The sequence below is a fragment of the Hermetia illucens genome, chromosome 1 (genome assembly GCF_905115235.1).
Source record: "Hermetia illucens chromosome 1, iHerIll2.2.curated.20191125, whole genome shotgun sequence".
NCBI classification, from domain to species: Eukaryota; Metazoa; Arthropoda; class Insecta; order Diptera; family Stratiomyidae; genus Hermetia; species Hermetia illucens.
In genome coordinates this window covers 217,220,549-217,248,108 of record NC_051849.1, presented here as the reverse complement: position 1 = coordinate 217,248,108, position 27,560 = coordinate 217,220,549, and the positions used below count along the sequence as shown (strand labels likewise).

The 27,560-nt window shown below is 43.6% G+C and overlaps 1 protein-coding gene across 1 annotated transcript in view; it reads right to left on the bottom strand.

Moving 5' to 3' along the window:
- LOC119646939 (inactive pancreatic lipase-related protein 1) overlaps positions 1-7,689 on the bottom strand; it is a 37,946-nt gene extending 30,257 nt beyond the window's left edge. Inside the window, exon 1 of the mRNA XM_038047629.1 lies at positions 7,354-7,689. Within this exon, the coding sequence (XP_037903557.1) occupies positions 7,354-7,420 (67 nt within the window). The 5' untranslated portion in view covers positions 7,421-7,689. The remainder of the gene's footprint in view (positions 1-7,353) is intronic.
- Between the last annotated feature and the right edge of the window lie 19,871 nt (positions 7,690-27,560).

The window sequence follows — 27,560 nt, the reverse complement described above, 5'->3', positions numbered from 1 at the left end:
CAATATGGCAAAATGTGTTTTTGGCGCCAGGAGTACTTTTTCTTGGCCATTTGGTTAACGCAGGCAGTGGTCGAAGCTGCTCGGCCATCCTCCAACATCCAAATAAGCGGCCTTCGACTTTATCTATCGTCTACCACATGGGGACATCAAGGTGACTGACAGACTGTCAGCAAGTGCTTCATCTGGCGATCCATCCGGAGGGCAAACTATACTATCCCACGTATATAAGAACATTCTCTCGCTGGCTCGAAGCGTTCCCGATGTCGGACCAAGGAGGTGACACCGTCGCTCAGGTATTCTATAACGGATGGATATATCATTTCGGTACGCCTCGTCGAGTGTCAACTGATCAGGGAAACAGTTCGAATCGCACCTGTTCAAATCTCTTAGCTAGCTGACAGATACGACTCATCGCCGCACAACGCCATAGCATATTTAGGCGAGTGGACTTGTGGAGCGCTAACATCGGCAGCTTAAGTTCTTATCCTATGCCACGAGAATGTGTAATGGACGCGCGTATTAACATCGGTTCTTCTCGGCGTTCGCGCAGCGTGGCGTGGGTATTTAGAAGGTACTGCTGCTGACCTTATTTATGGTTAACCTCTCCGGCTTCCTGGTGAACTGCTTACGCTGTCAAATCTCAACAACCAGAATCCAGCTTCGTTTATTACCAAGCTGGGTCAATATTTCCAGTAGCTCAGACCAGTGATGGAGTGACGGCGTGGTGAAAAAAACTTTAATTTTCGAGGACCTTGCATCTACGAAACATGTCTACGTAAGACACGACTTTATTAAAGGTACGATGCAAATGCCATCCAGTCCTTTCCTTTACGCTCAAAAAGAATTTCCTCGTAAACATTCACGACATCTTTATCGACCGTTTGAAGCTTGCCTACATACTTGGGGAGAAGCCAGGGGATAAGCGACGAGCCATTACCACCGATGACAAACAGCCGATGACACATTCGAAAAGGTCTGCGGGACGCCGATCGCTATCAAGCCGGTTTCGCATGATTTATATCCTTTTCACACTAAATCGTGATTCCATCACTGTTCGGAGAGTATCGTGATGCTAGTGTCATCTGTTGCCACAGCAGGATTCTGTGCCACACTTCCGAACGCTTCCATCTCCAGCGGTCCTTTCACCGCCATCGGCTAACCTTCGACGCATCCTTCAGTGGAAAAGCAACCATGATCCTCCAAAAGTTAATGTTTCTTATTCTTTAAAATCCTCTCTGCTCATATCACTTCGCGCATAAAATGCCTCAGCGAGTATTGAATTGCGTATAAAATCACTAACGTGCCTGCAAGGCGAAATAAGCTTTACTGCTGGGTTTTTTATGGCTAGTTTTCCAAACCTTCCCGGAAAATAGGCAAGGCTGTTTTAAAAAATTATTTCATTGACAGCCATATGAGCTATCTCATATTCAAAACCATCTATAGTCTCACCAGCCTCGGCCACGCAGGACTATCAATTAGGTTCCGCGGGATGGGTTTGCCTTTAAGAACTCGTACTCCTTGCCCTTCGAGCTATCTTGCTCCATACTTCCTTCTGCAGCTCGTCCTGTATTTTTACAATTACAGAGGAAGCTGTAAATTAGTCCTCCTGCGACCTCAGCATCTCCACGCATACACTTTTCAGGATCATGACCCTTCTGTGCGCTTAGTTCAGATTATCTTTCTCTATCACGAATTTCGGGAAGTGAAACATCACCTACTCTAGAAACTTCTGGTATGCCACCACATTCAGGACAATTCTGAAAATCATCCAGTCCAAGGCAATGCAGATATTGGCAGTGGCAAAGATCATATCCGGTGGGGGATTCGGTAAGGTGGCGGTTAGTCTTTCACTCAACTCACATCCTAATATTGGGGATACTTGTACGTCCAGCGGGTGCTCAGAGGTGGCGGCGAGGAAGATGGGGCGGCAACCCTATCGGCCAAACCAAAACCAAGTGGTCGAGGAGAACCTCCGGGAGACGCTGTAATCACTTTGGTTTGCCGGCCGTGATTCAGTAGGAAAATGCTCCAAAGGTCCAATCAGGGCGATCACACCCGAGTCTGCACGGGGACTCATCTGAAGTGGCAAATTGGTCACGAAACCTTACCAGGGGTATACTGGTACCATGGGAACCGGGAAAGCCCCTGGACTCACATACTTCGGGTGAACTCCTGTTGTATGTGAGGACAGCTCGGTTATTTGCGGATGCCCCCCTAGTGCCATACTCCTTAGTTCGGTAGAGATTTAGGTAATTCTTGCATCCACCAGTATGAATGCTAAGCCATGCACTTGGTATAGACTGGTTCCGTTGTTGCTTGTCTCAGCGGGGCTCTGATTGTGGTCACAAAATCAATCCGAGTCTTAAGAAGATCGTAGGATTAAGTCTCACGACAGGTGCCTACGTAAAACACTATGGGCTTTATTCACTGTACGTCCAGCGTACCTTGGAAGACTTGTCCCATCTTTGTTGCCGTTGGTCATGTGACTCTGATCTTGTCGCATTCCTGCGTGTGTGGCTCTCCATATGTATTGCATGGTACAGCATAATCACTTTCCTCGCCAGAATGTCGACTGGGATCATGTCCGTCCTGACTGTCATCTGGCGTCGTTCTAAAAGCGCAGCAAATCCTTAGAGTTAGTAGTCGGTAAAGCACCTTCACCTGTTCTGCAAATAAGTAACAATGGACAAGCAGAATATTTTCTCTTGTAGTGGTTGTCCCCCCACCCCCCTTTCTCCTTTGTAGGGCAGTGAAAATCTTTATGAATTCGCAATATGGCGTGCAGTGACTTCACACTGCGCTCCAGCCGCTTGTCTCCGGATACCCTCCCTGCTGGTAGTGGTAGATATAGGTATAGCTAGAGCTTCCTTACTGGCCTGATTCTTTCCCTATTATTTATAGGAACCAAATTGGGGCTATTATACTAATCAAATAAATCTGTTGTGTGAGTTCCTTCCGAAATACAGAGTGTGCATAATTCGGCAGGTCCTAAGACGACCTTCCTGCAGTGGCGGCTGGAAACTGTTTCTGACGGCCCAAGAATGTATAGGGGAGGGCTGAGAATAGGTACATCCAACTGATGAGGGTCGGTTTGCCCACTGTCATCGAACTGAGTGTACCGAGAGCCAGCGATAGTAATCCTAACCCAAAACTGTCGACGTCGGAGGCTTCTCAAAAGCAAGGGCTGGCAAGAGTGTCGGTCCCTGGAAACCAGGAAAGAAGCGGAGGTCCGATGGGGGCAGTACCAGAAGTCCATACATATTCAGAATGAGGTTGCGAAGAATAAGAAAGCCAGTATTGGAAGAACGGAATAAAACACACTTCGGTTAATACCAGGCGATAGTCGAAGCAAGTAAGTAACCCTTCAGCAGCTTGGCCAGATGTCGCTCATGTGCGGCGCTGCCAGATGGTCATTCCACTAGTAGCAAATTGGCGCCGGAGGTGTGGACCAGGCTTTTGGAGATGGTCATCGAACATCTCTCGGACGGAAAAGGGGAGCAGGTGGGATTCATCCTGTGCTTTGGTTCGTCTTAGGTGGTCCGAGGGTTGCATATTACAGTATCTGATCCCTAGGGATTTTCTCGGTTCGTACGTCGCTAACATCAGCGGCGCCTGAGGGGGGGGGGAGCGCAAAGCTGAAAGTCATCCAATACTACGACAAAGTCTCCAGGAGTCCGGTCACTCCTATCTAGTAGATGAAGATTCGCTTGGATAAGGATAGGCTAGTTCAATCCTTACGCCTTTAAAACCCCAGAACTTCCATGGGAGACGGTGATTATGAAGGGAAGGGGCGGAGCCCAGGCGAACAGCTAACTTTTTCTGCTCCATATAAATGGGGACTCTTTGGAGGAACTGGAAAAGGTGGAATCCAATGTGTGATTCGGAGCCAGGAGTATAAAGCTGGAACTGTTCCGCTTCGCAAAACGGGTCCTGGCTCCAGTCGACTTCCCCAGCAAGCTGCTGTAGTAGATGAAGTTCGACGGTCTGACGGGGACAGATAAACTCCCTACGCAAGAAGATCACGTCGGAAGTAGTGCAGATAAATCTGCAGCACTCGAAGCGTGCCTTTGTTAATCTGCTGGTCTTCCCCCTAGAGGAAGAGATAGATGTCACAATAATACAGGAGCCCTGGATCGGAGGAGACCGGGCCATGAGAGGTGCCAAAGTAAATATTACAGTTTTTTTTACAGAACAAGATTGGAACAGATCTAAGGTTTCGATCGATTCGATGTCTGTCTGCCTGTGTGTCTGTCTGTCTGTCACACCCAATTCATTCGGAAACGGCCAGACCGATTGTGGTGAGTGTATATTGTCTGTTGTTTCCTTTACATACATTAAGCGGCGACATTTTGTGTAAAGTTAAAGGGGTGGGGGATGGGAGGTCGGGGCTCCCAATATATGTGAATGGAAGGTGTAAAATTGTTTTTCACAGAATGTGGCGATGTGGGGTATCAAATGAAAGGGCTCAATTAGTACTTTCCGAAACTGAGCTCATATTTGATATCGGGGGAAGCGTAGGGGAGTGACGGCTCAAAATATGACCATCAAACAGTGCAACAGGTCTCATTCTCAGAACATACCCAACCGAAAATCTGAAAAGATCACAGTGGTGTATCTAATCGAAATGTAGTCCTCAAAATACCTCCCGTTCCGATATTTGCACAGATATCCGGTTCACGTGTTGACCCAGGTCTAGGACGGAACTGTCTGTTTTCACTTTACGCAAGATTTCCACATATGTCAGCTCGCTTGTTGATTTTATAATCAGCGCATCTGGCTGCGACCTCTTTTGCAGCCTATCTTATCTCTCTGCTTTAGTCCAAATAGAGTCACCGACGCGTATCTCCTGATGGCTCGGTAGACTTTCACCGGAAAAGTTTGTTGATTACAACTGTTGTGTTTTACCCTGCAAATCAAATCGAGTCGATATCTGTCTGTCCGTCTATCTGTCTGTCTCTCAAATCCGGTTTATTCGGCTAGACCGATTGTCAGGAAAATTGGTGAGAGCGTATGGTCTGTTGTTCCCTTTATATACAGTTAATGGCGCCATTTTGTGTTAAGTTTAAGGGGGACTTCCCATATATGTGAATGTAGAGTGCAACATTTTTTTTTCACAGAATGTGGTTATATGTGGAATCAAATGAAAGGGCCCAGTTAGTGCTTTTCGAAACTGAACCCATATTTGTTTTCGAGTGAAATATAGGGAAGTGGGGGCTCAAAACATGACCCTCTAAAAGTGTAACAGGTCTTCTTCTCAGAACCTATCCAACTGAAAAGTCTGAAAGAATCACAGTGATGTATCTAAACGAAATCTAGGCTTCAATGTACATCCCGTTCCGATATCTGCACAAATAAAGTTAATAATAGTATATTAGCATATTTTAGAAATTTAGCCGGAAACCCTCCTTAAGTTCATGCTAAAACTATGGCACTTGCACAACGGATAACATAAGACATAATTTTGGGAAGTTTGAAGAAAATCCAACGATTATTAATAAAGTTATAGAAGATGAAACTTTTACATTTTATGTGAATTCGGTGCATTCTAAAACCTGCATGACGTCACCATAACATATCAATTCGTCAAAACTATAACAAAGTGAGCTCACGTGAATGTGAGGTCGCAGTTAAACCAAACTTTCGAGATGTTCTTGGATGAACTCTAGGAATAAATTAGTTATTTTGGTTAATAACGCACATGGAACAGGCAAATATCGTCTCTAATTTTTGCAATCAAGATCTTTGAAATCGGTCCTTCTTCTACTTCTTAGAAAGATTTCTCCAGGTTTTACGAATAATTGTAAAGAGCTACAGAAACTGCAGGGACTGCAAAAAACAATTCAACCATCAAGGGGTCTCTATTCGGCTTCAGCTCCACCTTGACCGCCTTCATACAGACCTTTTAACGTTATTTTGGGATGTGACAGACTGCTTCATCCGCGCTTTTAGTGGCAGTCCATTGGTCATCAATGTTTTTGGATGGGTTGTTCAGAGTTTATGTCGTTTGTGCGGAAAAAAAGTTCTACTACAGCTAGACAACAGTCGGATAACGAAAGGGATCTGTATTGAGGGTCGACACTCTGTTTGCATGAAGACAGACGCAGTAGCGCAAATTAGCAAGGAAAACTAGCATCATATGACGACCCCTTTTCAGACCGATGTCGTAGCCAGTCAGTTAGAACTCAACTGCTTTGTGATAGGTCCTGCGTTGGAACAGTATTCCAGCTGTGACAATGATGATGAGGCGCTGTACCCATCATGATCACAATATCACCTTTAGCAAGCCTATCCTTGAGCTCACAGAAAACATCTTCCTTCATTACATCGGAAATCTCTGTGGGTACGTAACATTGTACAACTGTGATGCCTTTTAATCTGGACCGGAATTGTGAGTGAGTACATCTTCCGGTAACCATCAGCACTAGTCCAACACCGCCACCACTTGATTTACCAGCGCACAAAAGCACGGTACCGTAATAGGAGCTCTAGGAGCTGGTATTCCTCAAAGACCTACCATTACAATTAGCTTAGGCCAAGGAAGTGCAATGAGCATTTTGAGGCTCCACGATATCGCAGTCGAGGGCTGTGAGTGCATTTCAGAGACCAATCATTTGCAGTTTTTGATAGGCAGAGGTCATTGCCGTGAAGTCAGTTCCTATCCGAGGTGTTGTTGATGTTGAATAGCGATGCTGTTTCAAAATTCCTAGGTTACTAGCCCAGGAAATGTTTACCCCTTCAAGTTGTATTTTACTTCACGCAGAGAGTACTTTGGGTGTATTTTTAAGCCTCAACTCCCAGGGCAGCCGGAACTGAAGTGCATTGACCCAAATTTGCCTTCATTATATAGTATATAGTGAATTTTCAGATGCTGATATATGGAAATGAAGTTATTGTGCAATTAAGATACATTTGAATGGAAAATAACTGAAATTCAAGTAATGTATGCTAAAAGTTTAGCTCTCGTTATGGAACAAAAAGATTTTGCAATTGATGGTACTAAACTTTTAATTTAAGCCTAAAAGGTGCAATCAGAAGATAGTTTGAGAGGGTTGAACTTGGTATTTCCATTCAATTGATAACAACCCTCATCTTTTGTGAAGTGAAGATTGGTAAAAGCTGTAGATTGGAAATGCAACCCTAGTGTTACTATCTTTGATTAAAAGAGTCATGTTAAATACGTTAATTCGCGCACAGTGCAATGAGATGAGATGTTAACTGGTTGCATTGTAAGCTTCCTTCAGATACAATCTAGATAGAAGATATTTATAACTAAAATGGATTCAGGGGACTGAAAGAAGTGTAAGACCCCTAGTAGAGTGTATACTTTTCAAACTTTCAAACAAAGTTACCTACCGGCATTTTGGCATCCACTGATCATCAAAAAGATAAAAATTAATCCAATTTTCAGATACATTTCCATTTTTTCATTTATTTATCAATTCTGGATCATCGAACTTTAAAACTGCAACTTCGAGCTCTCTCACTGAAACACGAACACAATTTGATGATTTCCATCTGGCACTTTATTAGCACTTCATCATTCCTCTTGGGGGGTTAACTATCAATAACCAATCCAATAACCGACAAATAGATCATTGCTAACCGACAAGTGGAAGTTTTGATTGATCTTATGATTCCTGGCACAGGTGCCTGCCAAATTCGCGCGCTATTCGTAGACTGAATTATCACGGTTCGATGCAATAACTTCCCAAAGAGCTGCGATACCTCCACCCCACCTTGAAGGCTTGAGGGGGCTCTGTTGAAAGAGAGAGTCGCCCCCACTTGATGGTATCGGAGTCCCCCCTGAATACCATCTGAGGTTGGCGATGTAAGACAATCTTTGGCCAGGTTGCTCATAAAAGATGGTAATGGAATACAGAAAAAACATGAAAAAGTGTAATGTCTTCGATGTTGCACAAAGTGTGACGTAACTTTATCTTAATTGCAACGCGCTAGATACATATCCATATGTATGCGGATTAATAAAGAAACTGGATGAGGTGATACGTGATTAATACCTGGCATGGCATATGGATGTAATTAGCGCTGAGATGTATGGATCATTGCAGCTTTTTGCTGGGATTTTTGCTTATTAAAATTCCAATAGCTAACGATAGACGGGGGGTTGCATCTATGATCATGTGGGATTATTTTTCTTTGATTCAGTTAATCCTTACGAAATACCCTTTGTTAGCATAGCTTACTGACATTCTCCAGAAAAGAGTAACTTGAGATTCGATGTTCGTTCCTAGTAGTCAGTAACCATAGGTACTTCCCGGAATATCGAACATTCACTGGGCCTTTCGATTCATTCCATGATACAATCGCCATATAGGCCCTGGAAAAGATACTTAAATCTGCTTTTTGGTCTTTCACTTTCATCAACATTCGAAGAAAATGATAAGCGCCATTCGTGGAGAAACCCATGTCCGACTAGTTCCGCATTTTTAGCACGGAGACGACCATGACCTAAACCAGTAGCCAGGTGACCTAAGCTATTTGCAGCCGAATACACAAAGGTGGAATTCGTTTACGCTTTTACGCGAATCTTTTATGGAATATTCATATTTAGTCACATTTACGGTGGCGAATTGGCCACTACCAAACAATCTTTATGGAACTTTCAAGATACACGAAATGGGAGTTATGTCACGACTGTTCGACCCAAATTTTCGAGCGGGCAGATGATGGATAGTTTTTGTGGATAGCTTTTGAGCGGTGAATATTATAAACAATCGTTTTTTGATAGAATGGCCGGTGTTATAATTGTATTAACATAGTTTCGATGGAATTTGTTGTTATTGGATTGGATGTTACGTAAAGGAGTAGTTTTGATGGGGAGAAAATTAAGAAATCCAACGTAATTTCTCGGAGTTTTCTTTGTTTTGATCATATTTCCGATTAAAATTATATCTGGATGTGATCATATGTGATGTTGTGAAGATACACGGAATGCAATTGAAAATGCATTGTTACGTGTTGCTTTTTGAGCTATTGTTTGTATATAAGAGTATAGTAGCATTAATCGGACGTATATGCATCCCATGATTGTTTAGATGCATTAGTCAACCCCAATGGTGAAAGGTAGGCTAACGAAAATTGTTTAGATACATTACCTCAGGGGCTATCTCGCTTTGTTTCGCAAATATCTGGCTCATTATTTCACACTTGGTTGGGCATTAAGAACAGAACTGAAACAAAGAAATAGTTCAGACCCTATAAAAACGTTTGAATTTCTATTTAGGTTGAATATTATTAGAAAATTGTTGGACCCCAGATGAGAGAATAATCTGAGAAGAAAGTGTATCTTTTATGGCCAGCACCTCTGAATCGACGAACATTATTTTGCAAAGGATGAATTTTCAACCTCATTTCCGGAGGGTAAAACTCCGCCATGCTATTAACATAGTATGCTGGTCCCAAGCCCAGGTAAAAAATGAGGGTTTGAGGCAACGTACTCTGTACTATCCTCAGTAAAACAAAAACAAAATGCTGAGATCAGGGAAAGAGATAAATAGAGTATAGTTGGAGTTATTCTACTATCCTAAATCCTACCTGATCTCTCTTGGTGACAGGCCCCGCGACAGGTCGACCAAGAAAATGCATACAATGTCGTTACAAACATGATGATCGGATTGAGTCACAAGCCTCGGAGAAATGCTAGGGCGTCCACCTCAGTCGACGCGGCAGGACGGGCCCCGGTCCTGTCGAGAAATGGGCAAGGGTTCTTGACGCATGGACGGCGTCAGGACGTAAGCAAGTTAGTCCGAACACAACGAACAAAACAAATACGTGTCTGCACGCTAAATGTTGGTACCCTAACTGGAAAGACCGAGGAACTCGCAAGAGCCCTTCGGAAAAGGCGCATTGATATCTGCGCTCTACAAGAAACCCGATGGTCTGGTGCCAAAAGCTGCGACATTGAACGCGAACGCGATAAAAATGGCTACAAACTTCTCTATTTTGGTAACCCACACACTCAATATGGTGTTGGCATTACCATATCAGAGGGTTTCCGTGATGCCATTAAAGAAGTCGAACGATTTGATGATCGGCTAATGAAGCTCACCATTATATCAGCTGATCGCACTATTCACTTCTTCACCGCGTATGCACCACAGACAGGTCGACCTGATGCCGAGAACGATGCCTTCTGGCAACTTCTCGATGAAAAGACTTGTCACGTGCCTGCTGACGATTACATAATCATTGCCGGCGACCTTAATGGTCATGTGGGTGAAAAGGCGGACGGCAACAGATGCCATGGGGGAAAGGGGTTCGGAGCGCGCAATGATGGTGGCGAGCGTATAATCGATTTTGCGGACACTCAAGACCTTGTACTTATGAATACATGGTTCATCAAATGATTGTCTCATCTTTCTACATTTTATAGTGGGAACAGTAAAACTTAAATCGACTATATTCTCATAAGACGCCAACATCTTACCACTGTCACTGATTGCAAAGTCATTCCCTATGAGACCATCGCACCTCAACATCGGCCGTTGATTGCCGTCCTGCGAATTAAGCCACCGATAAAACAGCGTGAGGAACTCACTGGCCCGCCGCGCATTAAATGGTGGCGATTTGGTGAGAAGAAAGAAGAAACGGTCTGACTCATACGATTGCCGACCATTACGAATGTGGAAGAATCATGGAACCAAATGAAAGACACGATCCACAAAGCGGCCTCTGCAACAATCGGGGTCACCACGCCGGGTAAGCGGTACATCAACCGAGATACTTGGCTTTGGAGTGATGATGTTGAAATAAAGGTCCGTGAAAAGAAACGCCTCTACCACAAATTTCCCGACGATAAAACGCCTGCTAATTGGCAAATTTATAAGAATGCCAACCGGGAAGCAAAAAAAGCGGTCGCTGTCACCCGAGCGAACCATTTCAAAAATCTTTACGATAAACTGGACACTCGGGATGGCGAGAGAGATCTGTATCGACTTGCTAAAAGCCGTAATGAACGCGCACAGGATATCGAACACTTCTGTTGTGTTAATGACAAGAACGGTACTTTGCTTACCAATCGTCCAGCCACAACGGATAGACGGCGAGAATACTTCGAGCAGATTTCAACTAAAGAATTTGCTTATCCTCCACTTCCACAATTATTGCCGACATTTGGACCAGTTCCACCAGTCAGCGCAACTGAAGTCGAGGAGGCAATTAAAACAAATGAAGTCGGGGAAAGCAACAGGACCTGACTACGTCGCATCTCAGCTCTGGAAAGCGAAAAGTTGGGACCCAACACTGTGGCTCAGTGAATTCTTTAACCGGGCTATTCAAGAAGGAAGAACACCATCTGACTGGCAAGAAAGTACCACTGTTCCAATATGGAAAAAGAAAGGTAGCCCAGCAGAATGTTCAAATTACCGTCCGATCCAGTTGCTTTCCCATACCATGAAGATTTTTGAACGCATTCTTGACAACCGTATTCGCGAAATCGTGGAAATAACCGTGAATCGAGCCGGATTTGTCAAGAACTGCGGAACTACTGACGCAATACACGCTGCGCGGTTACTCATGGAGAAACACCGTGAGAAGCATCGCCCTCTTTACATTGCCTTTCTGGATCTAGAGAAAGCGTTTGACCGTGTACCACACGAACTCATCTGGTATGCTTTACGACAACACTTCGTGCCAGAAGAACTCGTGCGCTGGGTTCAATTGCTCTACCACGATTCGAAAAGTAAAGTTCGAAGTATGGCGGGTGTATCAAAACCGCTTCGTGTCTCTGTTGGAGTTCATCAAGGAAGTGCCCTCTCACCACTCCTCATTGTCCTTGTTATGGACACCGTCACACGGGATATCCAACGTCCAGCGCCCTACACACTGCTTTATGCAGATGATGTTTTCGTAGCATCTGATAGCAAAAATGATCTGGAGCAACTTGTTCAAAAATGGAATGATCGCCTCATGCAACACGGTCTCAGACTGAATTTAAACAAAGCTGAATTTTTGACGATCGATCCCCATGAACCAGGCACAATTACTGTCAGCGGCAGTGATCTGCCCAGAACTGAGCGATTTAGATACCTCGGGTCAACGCTATCAGCCAATGGAGAACTGCGTTATGAAATTGCTTCACGCATTAACGCAACCTGGATGAAGTGGCGTTCCACAACTGGTGTTCTTTGTAATCAACGTATCAACGAACGTCTCAAATCTAAAATTTAACGCAATGTCGTCCGTTCAGTCACTCTCTATGGTTCTGAGTGTTGGCCGACTATAAAAGACAATGAACGGCGTCCTGCGGTAATGGAGACGGAAATGTGACGTTGGACTATTGGGGTGACACGTCTTGATCACATCCGAAATGAAGATATCCGTGATCGTTATGGGGTTGCATCGATCGTCGAAAAATTGCGAAAGAGGCGTCTTCGATGGTATGCTCACGCAATTCGCACTAACGGGAATTCACTTACCAAGATTGGTCTGAACATTGAAGTCGATGGTAAAGGACCAAAAGGCCGGCCGAACCAATTGAGGCTTGATATGCTGGATGGGAATTTAAAAGCCTCGAGGTTGCATTCAGATCAGGCATTTGATAGAGCCAAATGGCGAAACCGATCACGACCAGCCGACCCGACTTGTGAACGGGACAACGGTTGAAGAAAAAGAAGAAAGATGGTAGACTGGATCGTTGTCATCCAGTTGTCTGGGTCACATGACCGCGTCCTTGAATCTTGGAAGCCAAGTAGTTGCTCGGCGTCCGTATATATTGTGCTCTCCCACCGTGCTCTCGGACTTCCTCGTAGTCTCGTTTCGTTGATATGTCGTCCGTTTATAACGTTTTTAGGCATGCGATTGTGGCGGCACATTGGAGGTGGTAACTTGAAATGCGACTACAAATTCGCCTCTGTCGCCGCATTGAATGGCCTTGGAAATAGTTGACGGCCTGACACGATGACACAAATCTCTGGAAGATCGACGGTGGGAGAGTTCATCGTGATAAATGGAGAAGTATAACGTTAAAAAGTAAATAAAATCGAAAAAAAATATCCCCAAAGCTGGTGACCCTGCAGAAGAAGACCCCCGTGGGACGATTTGTATTAGTGATTGGAACGTAATCCTGCCTGTCGACCTTATATTCATGATTCACCTGGAGTTTAGCGGAAAAGCCTGTAATAAAGTGCAACGGGAAGGAGTCCAGGGGCAATTGTCAAAGCCTTTATCAACGAATCAGTTGGAAACACACTAAATAACCGCAACCTCCAGCGTACAAAATCAATTCGAAGGGAACGTGCTGAGTCAGCCGCGCTGCTCGTTTTAACCTCGAAAATCAATTGCACTTTGATGATTGCAATCGCCATGAACCCCTGGATGCAGTTTATGCCAAGATGAAGCAACTGCACCTGATTTAGAAGTGATGCTTAAAACTATACGACAGGCTTGGAATTCGCCATATCTTAGATCAAATCTACAATGACACAAACCAGCAATCAAACAACAAATCTGGAGTATCTCGCGGACCCACACACCGGCCCCCACCATTGTTATTTTGTAGTAAGAGCGCATTATAAAGAGGTTCATACCCTCGGTCCACTTCATCCACGGCCTATCCAAACCAGCTGAAGTGGTCGTCATGGATTGTGGAACAGTTGGAACTGACACCATGGTGGTGCCTAGAAGTCGAACCATCCTATGATTAGCGGTTTCAACGCCCTGCTGTCCATTGCGGGAGCCCGACCCTGTTACCAAATCAGACAAATCCCACCGGTTATCAGTACAGGACCCCCATTTTTTCCTCCTCCTCAAAAAATCAAATTGTATTTTATACCAGGTGTGGTGATAGTTTCCTCAGTGAGTAATTTGCATAGTTTCATCTACTCCCTTGGATGGTGTGAAGCCATCCATCCCTCCTCCGTCCACAACTGGCATTTGGACCGGCTACGATGAAGTTATTATTATTATTGAACAATAAACAGAGGTAACTCCAGTTATATATTGCCCCCAAAGGAGGGGAAAACAAGAGCATTTACCTAAAAAACTACTGAATGGAGAGAAGACCAAGTTGTTGTGCGTTATAGTTTCGCCAAAGTCTGGGGATCGGGGAATGGAAATGGAGGACATGATGAAAATGGCAGCAGGTGATGTCCTTAGAAGCGCAGAGGTTAAGAGAGGGATAAGTATTTGAGCCAGTAGCACTTACAGCGACTTTTTCTGGCGTTTAGTACTAAACCATTAGCAGAGCACCAGCGAACCAGATTTTTGAATTCCTGATTGATCCATAGGGGACGATATAGCCGAAAACAGCCAATGGTCATCGCTATAGAGCAGACAGGGATAAGCAAAGAGGGGGCGTGGAGAAGATCGTCAATAAAAAATAAAAATAATAAAGGACTATTGCATTGTCCATCAAAGGAGACGCGGCAACATTGGTCGGAAAGGTAAGAGGCGGACCATGAAACCACACATTAACACAATGACTATGGAAAGGTCACCTAAAACAATAAGCAAATATAGACGGGAAAGAAAGTGGGAAATCTTATGGTGCAAGAGCTCCGAAACCTAATATTGGCGGCTTCTGGGAATGGGCAAGCAGCCTCTAGGGTGTCGATATCCCTCGACCGCAGTGCCTCGACAATGGGCAGCTTGGCATTCAGTGCGACAAGCAGCGTTGAAAAGAGGGTTTTAAAATAAGTACGTTGTTCCATAGAACACCCATAATAAAAGTACAGAAGGATGAGCCCAGGGGAGAATGGTGGCCATCACAAGCTGTAATGACACTAGCGAGATGCTTAATGATTATAAGAACTCCTCGAGTGTCCAAGGAGGAAAGAGATCTGGGATAAAGGAGCTCGTTAGACAGACCTGAGCGGAAATAGGAATGAGGGTCACTTTGGAGAGAAAGGCTATTGAACAGAAGTGCTAGAAAAGTCATCCTTCATTGAAATTTTTGAGTTATTGGGTTTCATTAAAGACAAGCACAATGTTCACGAGTATTCAAAAACATGGAGAGAGCCATCAAGGCTCCGTAAAATAAATCACGGGGAGATACGAAAGAATTAGAGGAAAGCTCCAAAATTACTCTCTCGACTGTAACACGCTCAACGTTGGTGATAGCTCATCGCATACTCCCGGATTGGCGGAGAAAAAGGAGATTTCGGCAAAAGGAGGGGAAACACCCACTTTAAGGAAGTTGGCTAAACTCTCGGTAGGTGAAAAACAGTGCTTTAATCGCTATCGTTTGTGTCTAATCAAAAAGTGCGTTCACCGTTTGACCACGAAAGGCTAAAAGAAAACATGAATAAAATGGGGATCCCCTCGAGGTAACCATAATTTCTACTACAAATAGGTAGGTCACACATAGGTAGGCAGAAGTCCGCACTTCCTGAGAAGAGCAGTTCAAGCTTCAAAGCTTACAAGAAGTACCCATTGTAAGTCCAAAGAATTCATATGAAAACCTGCACACAGACTGCATGTTATCGCCAGATGAGCAATACAGAGAGCAATGGGTGGAACTGAGAAGTGAAACAGCGTGCATATAAGGAAGCTCGAAGAAACCTGAAGCTAACTATTGGGCGAAGCAAAAAAACTACTTCAAACAACTCAGCGCAGAGGCGGATAAAACCCATAAGAGAGTCCCTATGGGATTATAATGAGGAGAATAAATGGTCAGACATCTCGGCCCCAATCTCCTACTGCAAATTATTTGTTTCTTCTCTAGAGCCCGTAAGGAAATGACTGCTTGCATCAGAATCGCGAACCATTAAATTTTTGGTAGTGATGATAGAAGACAGAAGAAGTTAAAACGTCAAATCTTAACATGGCCTTGACAAAGATGATGTCAATAGTGGAGGCTCTCGATACATCTATGGTCTGGTTATAGCTGGAGTGGTGAGCTCTATGCAGCGCTCGTTTGAGGAAGTGCACTGCAAACTATATGCAACGATCAAAAGGTGAGTGCGGTTTATAGGAGGTCTACCTTCAGAGTTTGCTGTGGCTTTAGATAGGCCTAGACAAAGCGGCCTACGCGGTCGCCGGAATGATTCCGATCGGTATTTTGGCCGATGAGATGAAATACATCTCTGATGGGCCCCGGTCTTCCTTTTATCGGCACGTGAAATATGCCGAAAAGGAGGAGGTGAGCAGGTGGCTTAAATAATAGGAATGGGCGCAAAAGTGTCGATGGACCCATAAATTGGTTCTTTGCATCAAGATGTGGAGGCAGAGAGGGCATGGTGAGATAAATTATGAACTCATGTAGTTTCTCATAGGTCTTGGCGGACACCGTAAATATCTGTACATGTATGATGCGCACCTAACTATCCATGGTATTCCGGAAAATCCGTAGCATGTCTTCTCCTATTTTCCCAGATATGAAATATAAAGTTACTAAACTTTCAGAGGGTTGAGTATAGCGGTCACTCGAAAGAAAAATCATTCTACTCTACGTTGTGAACATCAGTATGTAAGCCATACATTCATATACATAATAAACAAATGAAGTTTATTCAAAAGGCGGTTCATTACGTTTCTGACATATCAACAGGTAATTCCTAAAGTGGTGACCCTGAGCTATAATAAATTAAGCAGGAAAATTGTCTTACCCTTTTGAGCCAAGCAAAGATATTGCAGCCGGGCCTGTAGGCACAAGTAAGCTTGCGACCGTGTGCCTTAATTTCTAGATTTTAATCCCCATGACCCCGCAATTTGTCTGAAAGTAATTTTTTATGTACAATACCAGATCCACTGGAGAAATATATGGTGCCACCGCCCCGGTATGGCACCGAAGTCCGCAATATCATATCAAAGACGGTCAAGAGGGGAAAACGAGATAACGCATGAAAAGAACCAGGAGAAACCTTGAAAGTTTCTCTGGCACCTTTAGATTTTCGGTGGCAACGCAGTTTCACAAACGCTGGTCCATGGGTGAGTTGTCTCCTAGCTGCCCTTAGGCCAATTGTGTCTAGATGGCCAGTCACTATAGACAGTTGTCGGCTTAATCGACAAAATTCATGTGGCGCTTCCTTCTATAGCAATCATCGCGGACGCAACGTCAGTCATAACAGTAGCCTCACCTTCAATAAGAAAAGCTTTTTATAGCTAGTCCAGCAATTTTCCAACTTGCAGAGTTGCAACCGTTCTGTTTCGCATTTTTTTTAAATCGATTTACTGTCTGTCAGTCTGTCTGTCTGTCCGTCTGTCTGGCTTTTTTTTTTTATACGTTGGAAGGTGGAAAGGTTCAAAACCTACCGGTGGCTCCTGCCATACGGTTATGTGAGGCTTTTACTCACTAAAACCACCTCCTTCTCCTTCGCTTACCCCGCGGGACTGCCATTTCGGTATTACATCGCGGGGCAGGATCAGTTATCAACTGCGGCTTCTGTCGTTACTTTCCCCCGAAGCTCCTCCCTCCTCAGCAGATTGTGGATCGCCTTCATTAATTTTTCAACCGCCCTCCAAGATGTTTCACGGTACCCTCCGTGTCCGCTTAGGAATTGAGTTAGGTGGTAACTAATCTCACCGTGTCTTCGCTTGATCCATTTAGAGACATCTGGAATAATCCTGTGTGTCCAGCGTCCTTTACGTGAATCATCCCACCTTTTCTGCCATTCCAAAATAGAATCACTTCGTGCCAATTGCCGACGATTGGTATAAGACTCACCGATTGCATATGATGGGTCATAGAGGCGTCGACCCTCATTTACCAAGATGTCGATGGGGATCATGCCGGCTATCACACAAGCTGCTTCATCTGAAGTTGTACGGTAAGCGCATGACGTACGTAATGCGCTCAATCGGTATGGGGCTGCGATTTTTCTTCTGTTTGCTTCCACCTTCAAAGACGATGCCCAGACTGGAGCTGCATAAAGCAAGATGGAGCTAACAACTCTCGAGATCAGGAGCCGACGGCTTTGCCTAGGACCACCTATATTTGACAACATTCTCGCCAACAATGTAGCCACTCCGGAAGCCTTGGTTGCTAAATTTTCAAGATGAGACTTGAATTTCAGTCTTTGGTCAACCATAACTCCTAGGTATTTAAGCATTGGCTGCGACTGTATTATGTGTTCTCCAATCCTGATCCTTATCGACGTCTGCTTCCTTCGCTTTGTAATCAAAACTACCTCGGTTTTATGATCCGCGAGTGTCAGACCAGCTTCCTCTAGCCAAGACCTGATTTCAAAAATTGCCTCGTTTGTGAATACCTCGATCTCATCAATGTCTTGTGCGACGATAGTTACTCCGATATCGTCTGCGAAGCCAATGATTGTCACTCCTTGGGGTAGTTGCAACTTTAGAATTCCGTCATACATTATTATCCACAGGAGAGGACCGAGGACTGATCCTTGTGGAACCCCGCAGGTTGTTGTATACGTTTTAGGTCCATCATCCGAATCGTAACACAATATCATCTTCCGGAGAAATTCCATGACTAGGTGCACCAGATATTTAGGAGCGCCCAATTTGGTTAAAGCCGCAATTATTTTGTTCCATTTTGCCGTATTAAAGGCATTCTTCACATCGAGAGTAACTACCGCGCAAGATTTATTGGCCTCCATTGCTTTTTCCGCAATTTCCGTCACCGTGCTGATGGCATTGACAGTAGATCTTGCCTTTCGGAATCCGAACTGCCTGTCTGAGAGACCACCCTCCCTTTCTGTGATTGGTACAAGCCTATTGAAGATGACCCGTTCGAAAAGTTTGCCGATGCCTTTTAGCAGGCATATAGGTCTATAAGACGAATGATCACCCAAAGGTTTATTTGGCTTCGGGATTAGCACAAGCTTCTGTTTCCGCCACTCTTCCGGGAAAATCCCATCTTGGAGGCACGTGGTAAATGTTTCCGAGAACCGCCTTGGAACCGTCTGTCTGTCTGTCTGTCCGTCACACGCATTTTTCTCGAAGACGGTTATAGCGATTGACACCAAATTTGGTAGAAAGGTGGGAATTGTCAACGCTCATGCATACAGTGAATTACATCCTTTTACGTCGAATTTAAGGGGGGGGTCCCCATACATGCAAAAGGAGGGTGTAAAATTTTTGTTCATCAAATATAGTCATGTGAGGTATCAAATTAAAGGTCTCGATTAGTACTTTTGAAAGCCGGTCTTAGTTTTGACATTCGTTGGAAGCGTGGGAAGCGCGGGGGGTTGAAAGTGATCACTTATTTAAGGGGGCCATTCTCAGAAACTACCAAACCGAAAATCTGAAAAAAATCAGGAGGCTGCCACTATATGGTGCCTGGGCTCCGAAATACCTTCCATGCCGATATTTGTTTAAATAAAGTTAATAATAGTATATTACTACAATTTTTTGTAATTGGTTAGAAACCCCCTTAAGTTCATCCTAGTACCATGAAATTTTGCAGTGATATAGGCTATAATATAGAGCATGATCTTACCAAGTTTGGTGGAAATCGCACTATTACTAACAAAGTCATAATACCTCAAATTTGTTGCTTCTTTGAAAATTCAAGATTATAAATGTCAATATCACTCGAAAGTGGATACTCTCACATAATATATGGGTATATTACGGGCTACGTACTAAGAAATACAAAAAACCTTTCGTACCTGAAGCGTCCAGCTTCCGGTTTCCCGACTTGTTTTTCATATAAACGTCAGCGTTCTTGCCCCCAGGGTACATATTGGTATCAATGCAGAATTAATATGGGAACTACCAAAAGCATGAATCCGTGTAGCTGGACCACAAATGATCCCATTCCATCTTCCTTGGGTCGTCTGTTCATATTCGACAAAAATACGAAGACACGGCTCTTCATTGATATGGGCTCAGATATTTGCGTTTAGCTGCCCTCTAAAATCCAAAAACCATGTAAAGATCCGCTATTCGAGCTTTTGACAGTCAATGCGGCGGCAGTGGGCACTTATGGAGTAGGCAACCCCGCTACTTACTTTCACTTGCAGATTTGTAATAGCGGACGAAAAAGGGATTTAAAACCATGATTCAGCTCCAAAGCATCTACTGAATAATGAAATAGCTAACGGTGTGACACACAAATCTTCAGAGTCAGTTTCTCGCTTTAGACTGAAAGCAAATAAGAGGCCTTGGATGCAATCAATCAATCATCACTCGTGAACCGCACACCTTTTTTCAGGAACTAACAACACTTTCAATTTAAATGATATAAAAGGGAAACTGAAAAAAAATTTTTGATTTCGTCACGGAATGCAAAGCTTCTGCCCATTCGTCAGTTTACAAACATCAAGTGATCCGCCGTCCGTTACAAAGGACAGAAACCCTCTACTCCGTTTGCGCCCAAAAACTTTTTGTTTTCAGGCCGCACTTGCCATCATGCGAATAGTGTAAAGCATATTTAGTAATTTTACACCAGTGAATTCATTTGCTTGAGCTGATTTGCTAAGGGGAAGTACATCTAATTGCCCTCCAGTGTGGGTATGTGCATAGCATTTTGACGCATTTTATAAGAAAAGAAGAAGTCGATGATCGTTTGGTTGAATCAATATTAAAGACTGAAGTGGTAAAACATGCTACGTAGTGAAAATGCAATCGAATGCATTTCTGCAACGAGCTCAAGACAATAAAAAACAGGATGAATTGCATGTGGTGGAACCGCGGAAACTACATATGTCACGAAAGTATAAGGCAGATAAATAGATACAATCAGGCTTCGGCTGTTGCACAAATTGTAGTACAAACCCAAACAAATAAATTTTCAACATTGGTATATATTTTTTTTTTATTGCATTTTAACATCTTTAAATATTTTTTTCATTATATAGAATGTAATTATTTATCTTTATTTACTCTGATTTCCATGATAAACATAATTCACAACAGAAAATTATCTATGCATGTAAATTTCGATTATTGGAACATTTTTTTTTTGCGTAGAAACGTTTATTAGGAAGATGACATAATCAATACAGATATAAATGGTAAATTTATGATTAATTCAATTAATTCACAATAGAATATAGTTTAATATTTAGTTTTGAACTCATCATAGGAAACGAAATCACTCTTGGAAATATTAGATTGACTAGATGAAGTGTTATTTCATCCAAAACTGCATTAAGTGGAATATCAGTGAAAATTGTGAACATTTCAAATGGGCAAATGGTTATTCTGCATCTTATGATTTGTTTTGTATCTGTTTTATGTATATTTCGTGTGAAATTCGAATTTAAGCCTTTTTGGAATTTGTATGCAAGTTATGTACATATTATTTGATTTATTAATGTACGATTTGCTTTTTTTTTTTAATATTTTACGTCTCAATAAAATGTGATTTTTATGTACAAAAATTTTGAATTAAGATTCTTCTATAGATTTGTTGTTCTTTAAGAATGCTCTATAGATACTTTCTTGCTATTAACTTTTAATATCAAATAAATACCAAATTGTTTTCTACAGTAGTGTTCGCTCTTATGTACATGGGATGGGTTTTCTTTAAGGGTTTTCAACTACTTCTTTTATATACTCGTATAGTGTTTTTTACATTAATATTTTATATGAAAACTGTTTGAATGTTATAAAGTGATTAGATTGATTTAATTGAGTTAGGTTTATCGCATTTTGTTGAGTGAAGAGCGATTAAAATAGGATAAAGCAAAAAATGAATGAATTTGTTCCAATTGTTTGGAATTTACGACAATTGTATAATAATTCAATTTGTTCAAATAATTCTGAAGCTTTGGTCATTTTTCTTTTGTCTCAATTTTCTTCGGAGATTTTCCTATTTTGGTGATTCACTTTATTCTTGCAACCATTTCACCTTCAGTCAATGGTCAAACACCGATGTAACTCCGGTGTGGGCACGGCTAAATACGGAGGAATTCTCGCAAAGTCGAGTGGCTGCCGGTGCAGGGACTGTAATTTTAGTACTCTGTAGTGCTCCTCTTCCGAAAAGAAGCCCAGAGCAGGTCGTTGAAGCTAGCCAGATGGTTTTGGATACAGTTGGAACAGAAGCCCAATTGTCTACCATTGTCAGTGTTGAAGAGGAAAGCCTTATCAGAAAATGCCCCGTAGTTTTGAAATGCACGCGGTCTGAAGCTTTGCTCAAGAAAAACCCAATGAAAAGGCATGAAAAACGGACTTGGACTTCACTTTTTGCTATAAGTTGAAATGGACATATGCGTCGAAAGCAGGAGCAACCATACCTCCCGCAGACAACATCGTAGCCGCCGAACGGACAGCAGATAGTCCATTGAAGAGGGAACTGGGAAAAAGGACAGATAACCAACACGATACGCCCATAAAAAACTGTCAAACTAGATACGAATGAAGTAGCAACAAAAGAAAAGGCGAGGAAATGGAAGAGGACTAGATCGCCGGATCTGCTCGTTAAACCAATGGAAGGTAAGACCTCAGCGGAGTTCCTCAACGAGATTCAGAAGTTTCTTCTACGTAGAAAATGAAAGGGAACGGAGTCCTTGTTGAATTATATCCAAGGACAACTGACGAGGGTGAGGTGATCACAATTTTTCGTCTAGTCAGCCTATGTTATGCTTGGAAATCCTAGATTTTGGTTCTCATATAGAAGAGGCCTAAGTGGAAGAGGCCATCAAACATCAATGTCCAGAGATAAAGAACGCCAAGATATGCATAATCTTTGAAAACTCTCGAGGCCAGCTTTAGTTGCGAAACACGTAATTTCTCAACAGCGGGAAAATCAGAATTGTCCGGGCAGCATGTAGAATACGAATAACCGGGAACATCAAATTTCAGCGTCTATTTAACACCGAATGAGACAATGGCGGAATTTCGACTAAAGGACGATGTGTTAGGCATGGAGGAGTTTGATGCTGGTGGGGGAAGGATTCCAGCTGACACTATAATAAATACAGATAAGAATGTGATGGCTACAGTTTGCGGGGCCCTCATACTCCGGAGGATGACCGGAGTATTCCATGTCTTGATCGGGGTTGATAATCGCTGAACGGTGTCATAAGCTCTGCCGTTTGGTTGAATGTTCTAGCGACTAGGAAAAGGAATCCACTACAATGGCGAAGTACAAATTAGCTAAAAAGGGATTCTGCAGGGTGATAAATGAAAGCAAAAGTCGCTGCTAGCAGGAACTAGCCGATGAGATTGATGTGGATACAAGGGGGCTTGGTTATAAACTAGTAACCCACGAAACGGTGCTCTATGGGAACTATGTTCACTTAATGTCGAATAGAGAAACCAAATTGTGCAGGCATTATTGCAGACGCATTCAGTTCTGGCAGATTTCAACAGCATTAAGCATGAAAATAAGAAGGCGACAGGAGCTGATGGTACCCCTGCAGAGGTACATAAACGGCTGTTCCCCGATGGAGTAGCGAGAGGCAGAGCTAGGAAGTTGCTTGAAAAACCCAACACGTGTAGATTCTGTTCACCAAGGCAGTTCGGTTTTAGAACAGGGAGATCCAAGGTGCAATTTGTCATGGAAGTTGTTGATGAGATTCATCGAGTGGAGACGTATAGCCGTTCACCCTGCCGAACAGGGCTCGTAACACTGTATGGGCGGATATGCTAGGTCCCTTTTGCCGATTCAAACTGCAAAAACGAGGAGGACCACTCCAAGTTGTGCGACAAAAGACGCTAGACACATAGCTGTCCGCTGTTCAGGAAGAGCTTGAATACTAGGATATTGCCATAAAGATAATTCAAAAAAAAAACTTCCACCACTGTAAGTTGACTCGGGACTCCCCAGCACAAACTGTAATATACGAGAAAGGGGAGAATTCATGACGGAAGTAAGGTACTCCAAGAAGTCGAAGAGCTAGAAAAATTTTTCGTCCGCAGACATTAGACATCTAATTACAATTGGCGGTGACTTCAACACATGATCACATGGGTTGGGTAGCAAGCATACCAATTGTTGTTTAGGATCTGCGGGATCCTAAGTCCCCATCCACATGATGGTGGACCGGACTAAATGAGGGCTTTCGGTCACGCTGCTCCCAGGGCAGAGGTGAGGCAGCGTCTGATGAGTTGCCTCTACCCTGGACGAAACCGTCAGTCATTTTTGATTTTTTCAATTTTTAATGCTTGGGGTGCTACGCTCCAAACTAGGGATCCATGGACTAAAAAATGTGGGAGTAAGTTGCTCCTCATTTAGTATGGTCCACCATCATGTGGATGGGGACTTAGGATCCCGCAGATCCTAAACAACAACCTAGCTTTAGCCTTAGTCTAGCTTAGACTACAACGACTGGCGTTTTAAGTCCAATATAACTCGCAATCTTGTCGTGTTTTTGCAATGATAAAAGGGAGCGTCTTTCCACCTGTTGGCACTTTCGGTCACGCTGCTCCCAGGGCAGAGGTGAGGCAGCGTCTGATGAGTTGCCTCTGCCCTGGACGAAACCGTCAGTCATTTTTGATTTTTCAAAACATACCAATGTTAGAGGTCGTAGACAGTTCGAAATGTTCGCATCTCTGAAGTAGTATTGCGAATGACAGAGGTCAAACACATATCGCAAAGCAGGTATGGGTTCGATCATTGGCATCACGTTCGCCAGCTAAGACTCGACATGCTTAGAAAGTCGTGCCTGGTCCGTTGTGTAACTGATCTTGCTTTCTGTGTGGAGTTGCCAAATCCCCAATCAGGCGCGCTCCGTCGTGCGGATAAAGGAACGCGCTATGGGCATGCACATCAAAAGATGTGCGTGCATGGGCATGACTACGCGCAGGCCGGGTAGGTGTGAAATAAACACCTACCCGTGGATAAAAATTGGCTATGGGAAGGACATCCAGAAATTAAACCAAATACGGAAGACAAGAAAGGTAGTTTTTTTACAGTGCAGAGCTTCGGGAACCCAGCAGCGGCGGTTTTTGGGAGTGGCAAGCGGGTTTCCGGCCGTCGATAACCACTAGGCCATCTTTGTCGACATGAGGAACTGAGGGAGCGACAGTCGAGTAAGCAATAGAAGCGAAAAAACCAGGATAGTTGGGTGGTCCCCCGCAGCTTTCGAGGAAGAGACTTTCCTGACGGCTTTAGATGGATGTCTTGACCCGAAGGAAACGACGTTGGAAAAAGTGAGCCAGTTGTGTGAATGGATAACTGAGGAAAGTGACTCTACAATGCCGCGACGAAAGTTTCACCACAGTAGGAAAGCAATCTGCTGGTGGAAGCAAGAAATCGTACCTGCGAGCGAGGAGGCTTTTAAAATGAACCAAAGGGATGCCAGAACATAGGGATACCGCGATCTTTGAAGTAGCCTTAAGAAGGCTATTCGGGAAAGTAAATGGAATTGCTACAAACAGTTGTGCCTTGAAGCCAATACAAATCCGTCGAATGCTGCTTACAATGTTATAATGAACAAGATCCGAGGACGAAAATCACTCCAAGTGACGTGCCCGCGACGCCTGTTCAAAATAATCGTAATTCTTTTCCCACAACAGAAAGAAAGTGGACCTCAACCAAACGGTGCTATAGGACATCTTCACAATCCCAAGGGTTACCGAGGATGAATTACGGGAGATCTGCCGACGAATTGGAGATAATAAAACTCCGGGATTGGATGGGATTCCGAACAAATCCCTGAAGATGATATTGCTTATGGTTTCAGCTTTGTGCTACACTAAAACCTTACCATTTGTCCCCAGACAATCTTCCAGGGGATAGTAGGGTCAAAGCATGGGTTGATTGACAAGGTTGCTGCATGCATTTTGGCTTTAATTCGGCCAATGGTAAACGTTGAGGGTTCTACTTCTAGTAGGAGACATTTTCTCAGAAGTGTCACGAGATCTGTTTTGATCCTTGTAGCTCCTTTTTGATATGAAAAGCCAAACTGTCTACAAACACAAGGGGGAGGATTTATTACAGGTTGTTGCTCGTCAAGAATGGTAGCATATAGTGGATAACGGGCAATTCCCTTGGGAAAATAAAAGGAAGGTAAACTACATGGCTTATTGGAAAATGAGGTCCGTGCTTGAGAGATTAAGATTGAACATTTTATTACTCAGCTTCGGAGCGGGTATGAAGGTTTCAGTCTTACTTGCATCATCCCTTGACTGTCTGTTTTCCAAAGCCATGGTGGACGACTCCGGTTACGTCTGTTTTTCTTTAGGAAAGTGGGATGGAATTCGTCAGCAGCTGTATGTTGATATAAAGAGAACATTGTGAATGAAATGTGGAGTGTTGGCCGATTGAGCGGTTTTAGACATTACGTTCGGATTCTTTTTTCTGCGAAGAAGATTGAGTTTGATCAGTACATGTGGCGATTGGCAGAAGCTTTTTTAAACTTACGAATTTCTCTCACAATGGTGGAAGGTACCCCTGACTTGAAGGATCTTCAAGGAGAGAGAGCAAGAGGGCTAGCCCGACGTGATATGTTTCAGGCTAGTTCTTTAATGACGGAGGGGTTTAGTAGGTATTGTAGGGCTACTGTTCATATTTTTGTCTACTGTAAGGGCTATCCTTCTTCTTTTTCTTCAGCCTTTGTCCCGTTCACAAGCGGGGTCGGCTCGTCGTGATCGGCTTCGCCATTTGGCTCTATCGAATGCCTGATCTGGGTGCAATCTCGAGGTTTTCAAATCCCCATCCAGCGTATCAAGCCACCGTTGCTTAGGTCTGCCTTTTGGTCTTTTACCATCGACTTCGATGTTCAGACCAATCTTTGCAAGTGAATTCTCGTTTGCACGAATTGCGTGACCATACCATCGAAGACGCCTCTCTCGCAACTTTTCCACGATCGGTGCAACCCCATAACGATTGCGGATATCCTCATTTCGGATGTGATCTAAACGTGTGACGCCACTAGTCCAACGTAGCATCTTCGTCTCCATTACCGCGAGACGCCGTTCATTGTCTTTTATGGTCGGCCAACACTCAGAACCATAGAGAGCGACTGGACGGACAACATTGCGGTAAATTTTAGATTTGAGACGTTCGTTGATACGTCGATCACAAAGGACACCAGTTGTGGAACGCCACTTCATCCAGGTTGCGTTAACGCGTGAAGCAATTTCATAACGCAGTTCTCCATTGGCTGATAGCGTTGACCCGAGGTATTTAAATCGCTCAGATCTGGGCAGATCACTGCCGCTGACAGTGATTGTGCCTGTTTCATGGGGATCGGTCGTCAAAAATTCAGTTTTGTTTAAATTCAATTTGAGACCGTGTTGCATGAGGCGATCATTCCATTTTTGAACAAGTTGCTCGAGATCATTTTTGCTATCAGATGCTAGGAAAACATCATCTGCATAAAGCAGTGTGTAGGGCGCTGGACGTTGGATATCCCGTGTGACGGTGTCCATAACAAGGACAAAGAGGAGTGGTGAGAGGGCACTTCCTTGATGAACTCCAACAGAGACACGAAGCGGTTTTGATACACCCGCCATACTTCGAACTTTACTTTTCGGATCGTGGTAGAGCAATTGAACCCAGCGCACGAGTTCTTCTGGCACGAAGTGTTGTCGTAAAGCATACCAGATGAGTTCGTGTGGTACACGGTCAAACGCTTTCTCTAGATCCAGAAAGGCAATGTAAAGAGGGCGATGCTTCTCACGGTGTTTCTCCATGAGTAACCGCGCAGCGTGTATTGCATCAGTAGTTCCGCAGTTCTTGACAAATCCGGCTTGATTCACGGTTATTTCAACGATTTCGCGAATACGGTTGTCAAGAATGC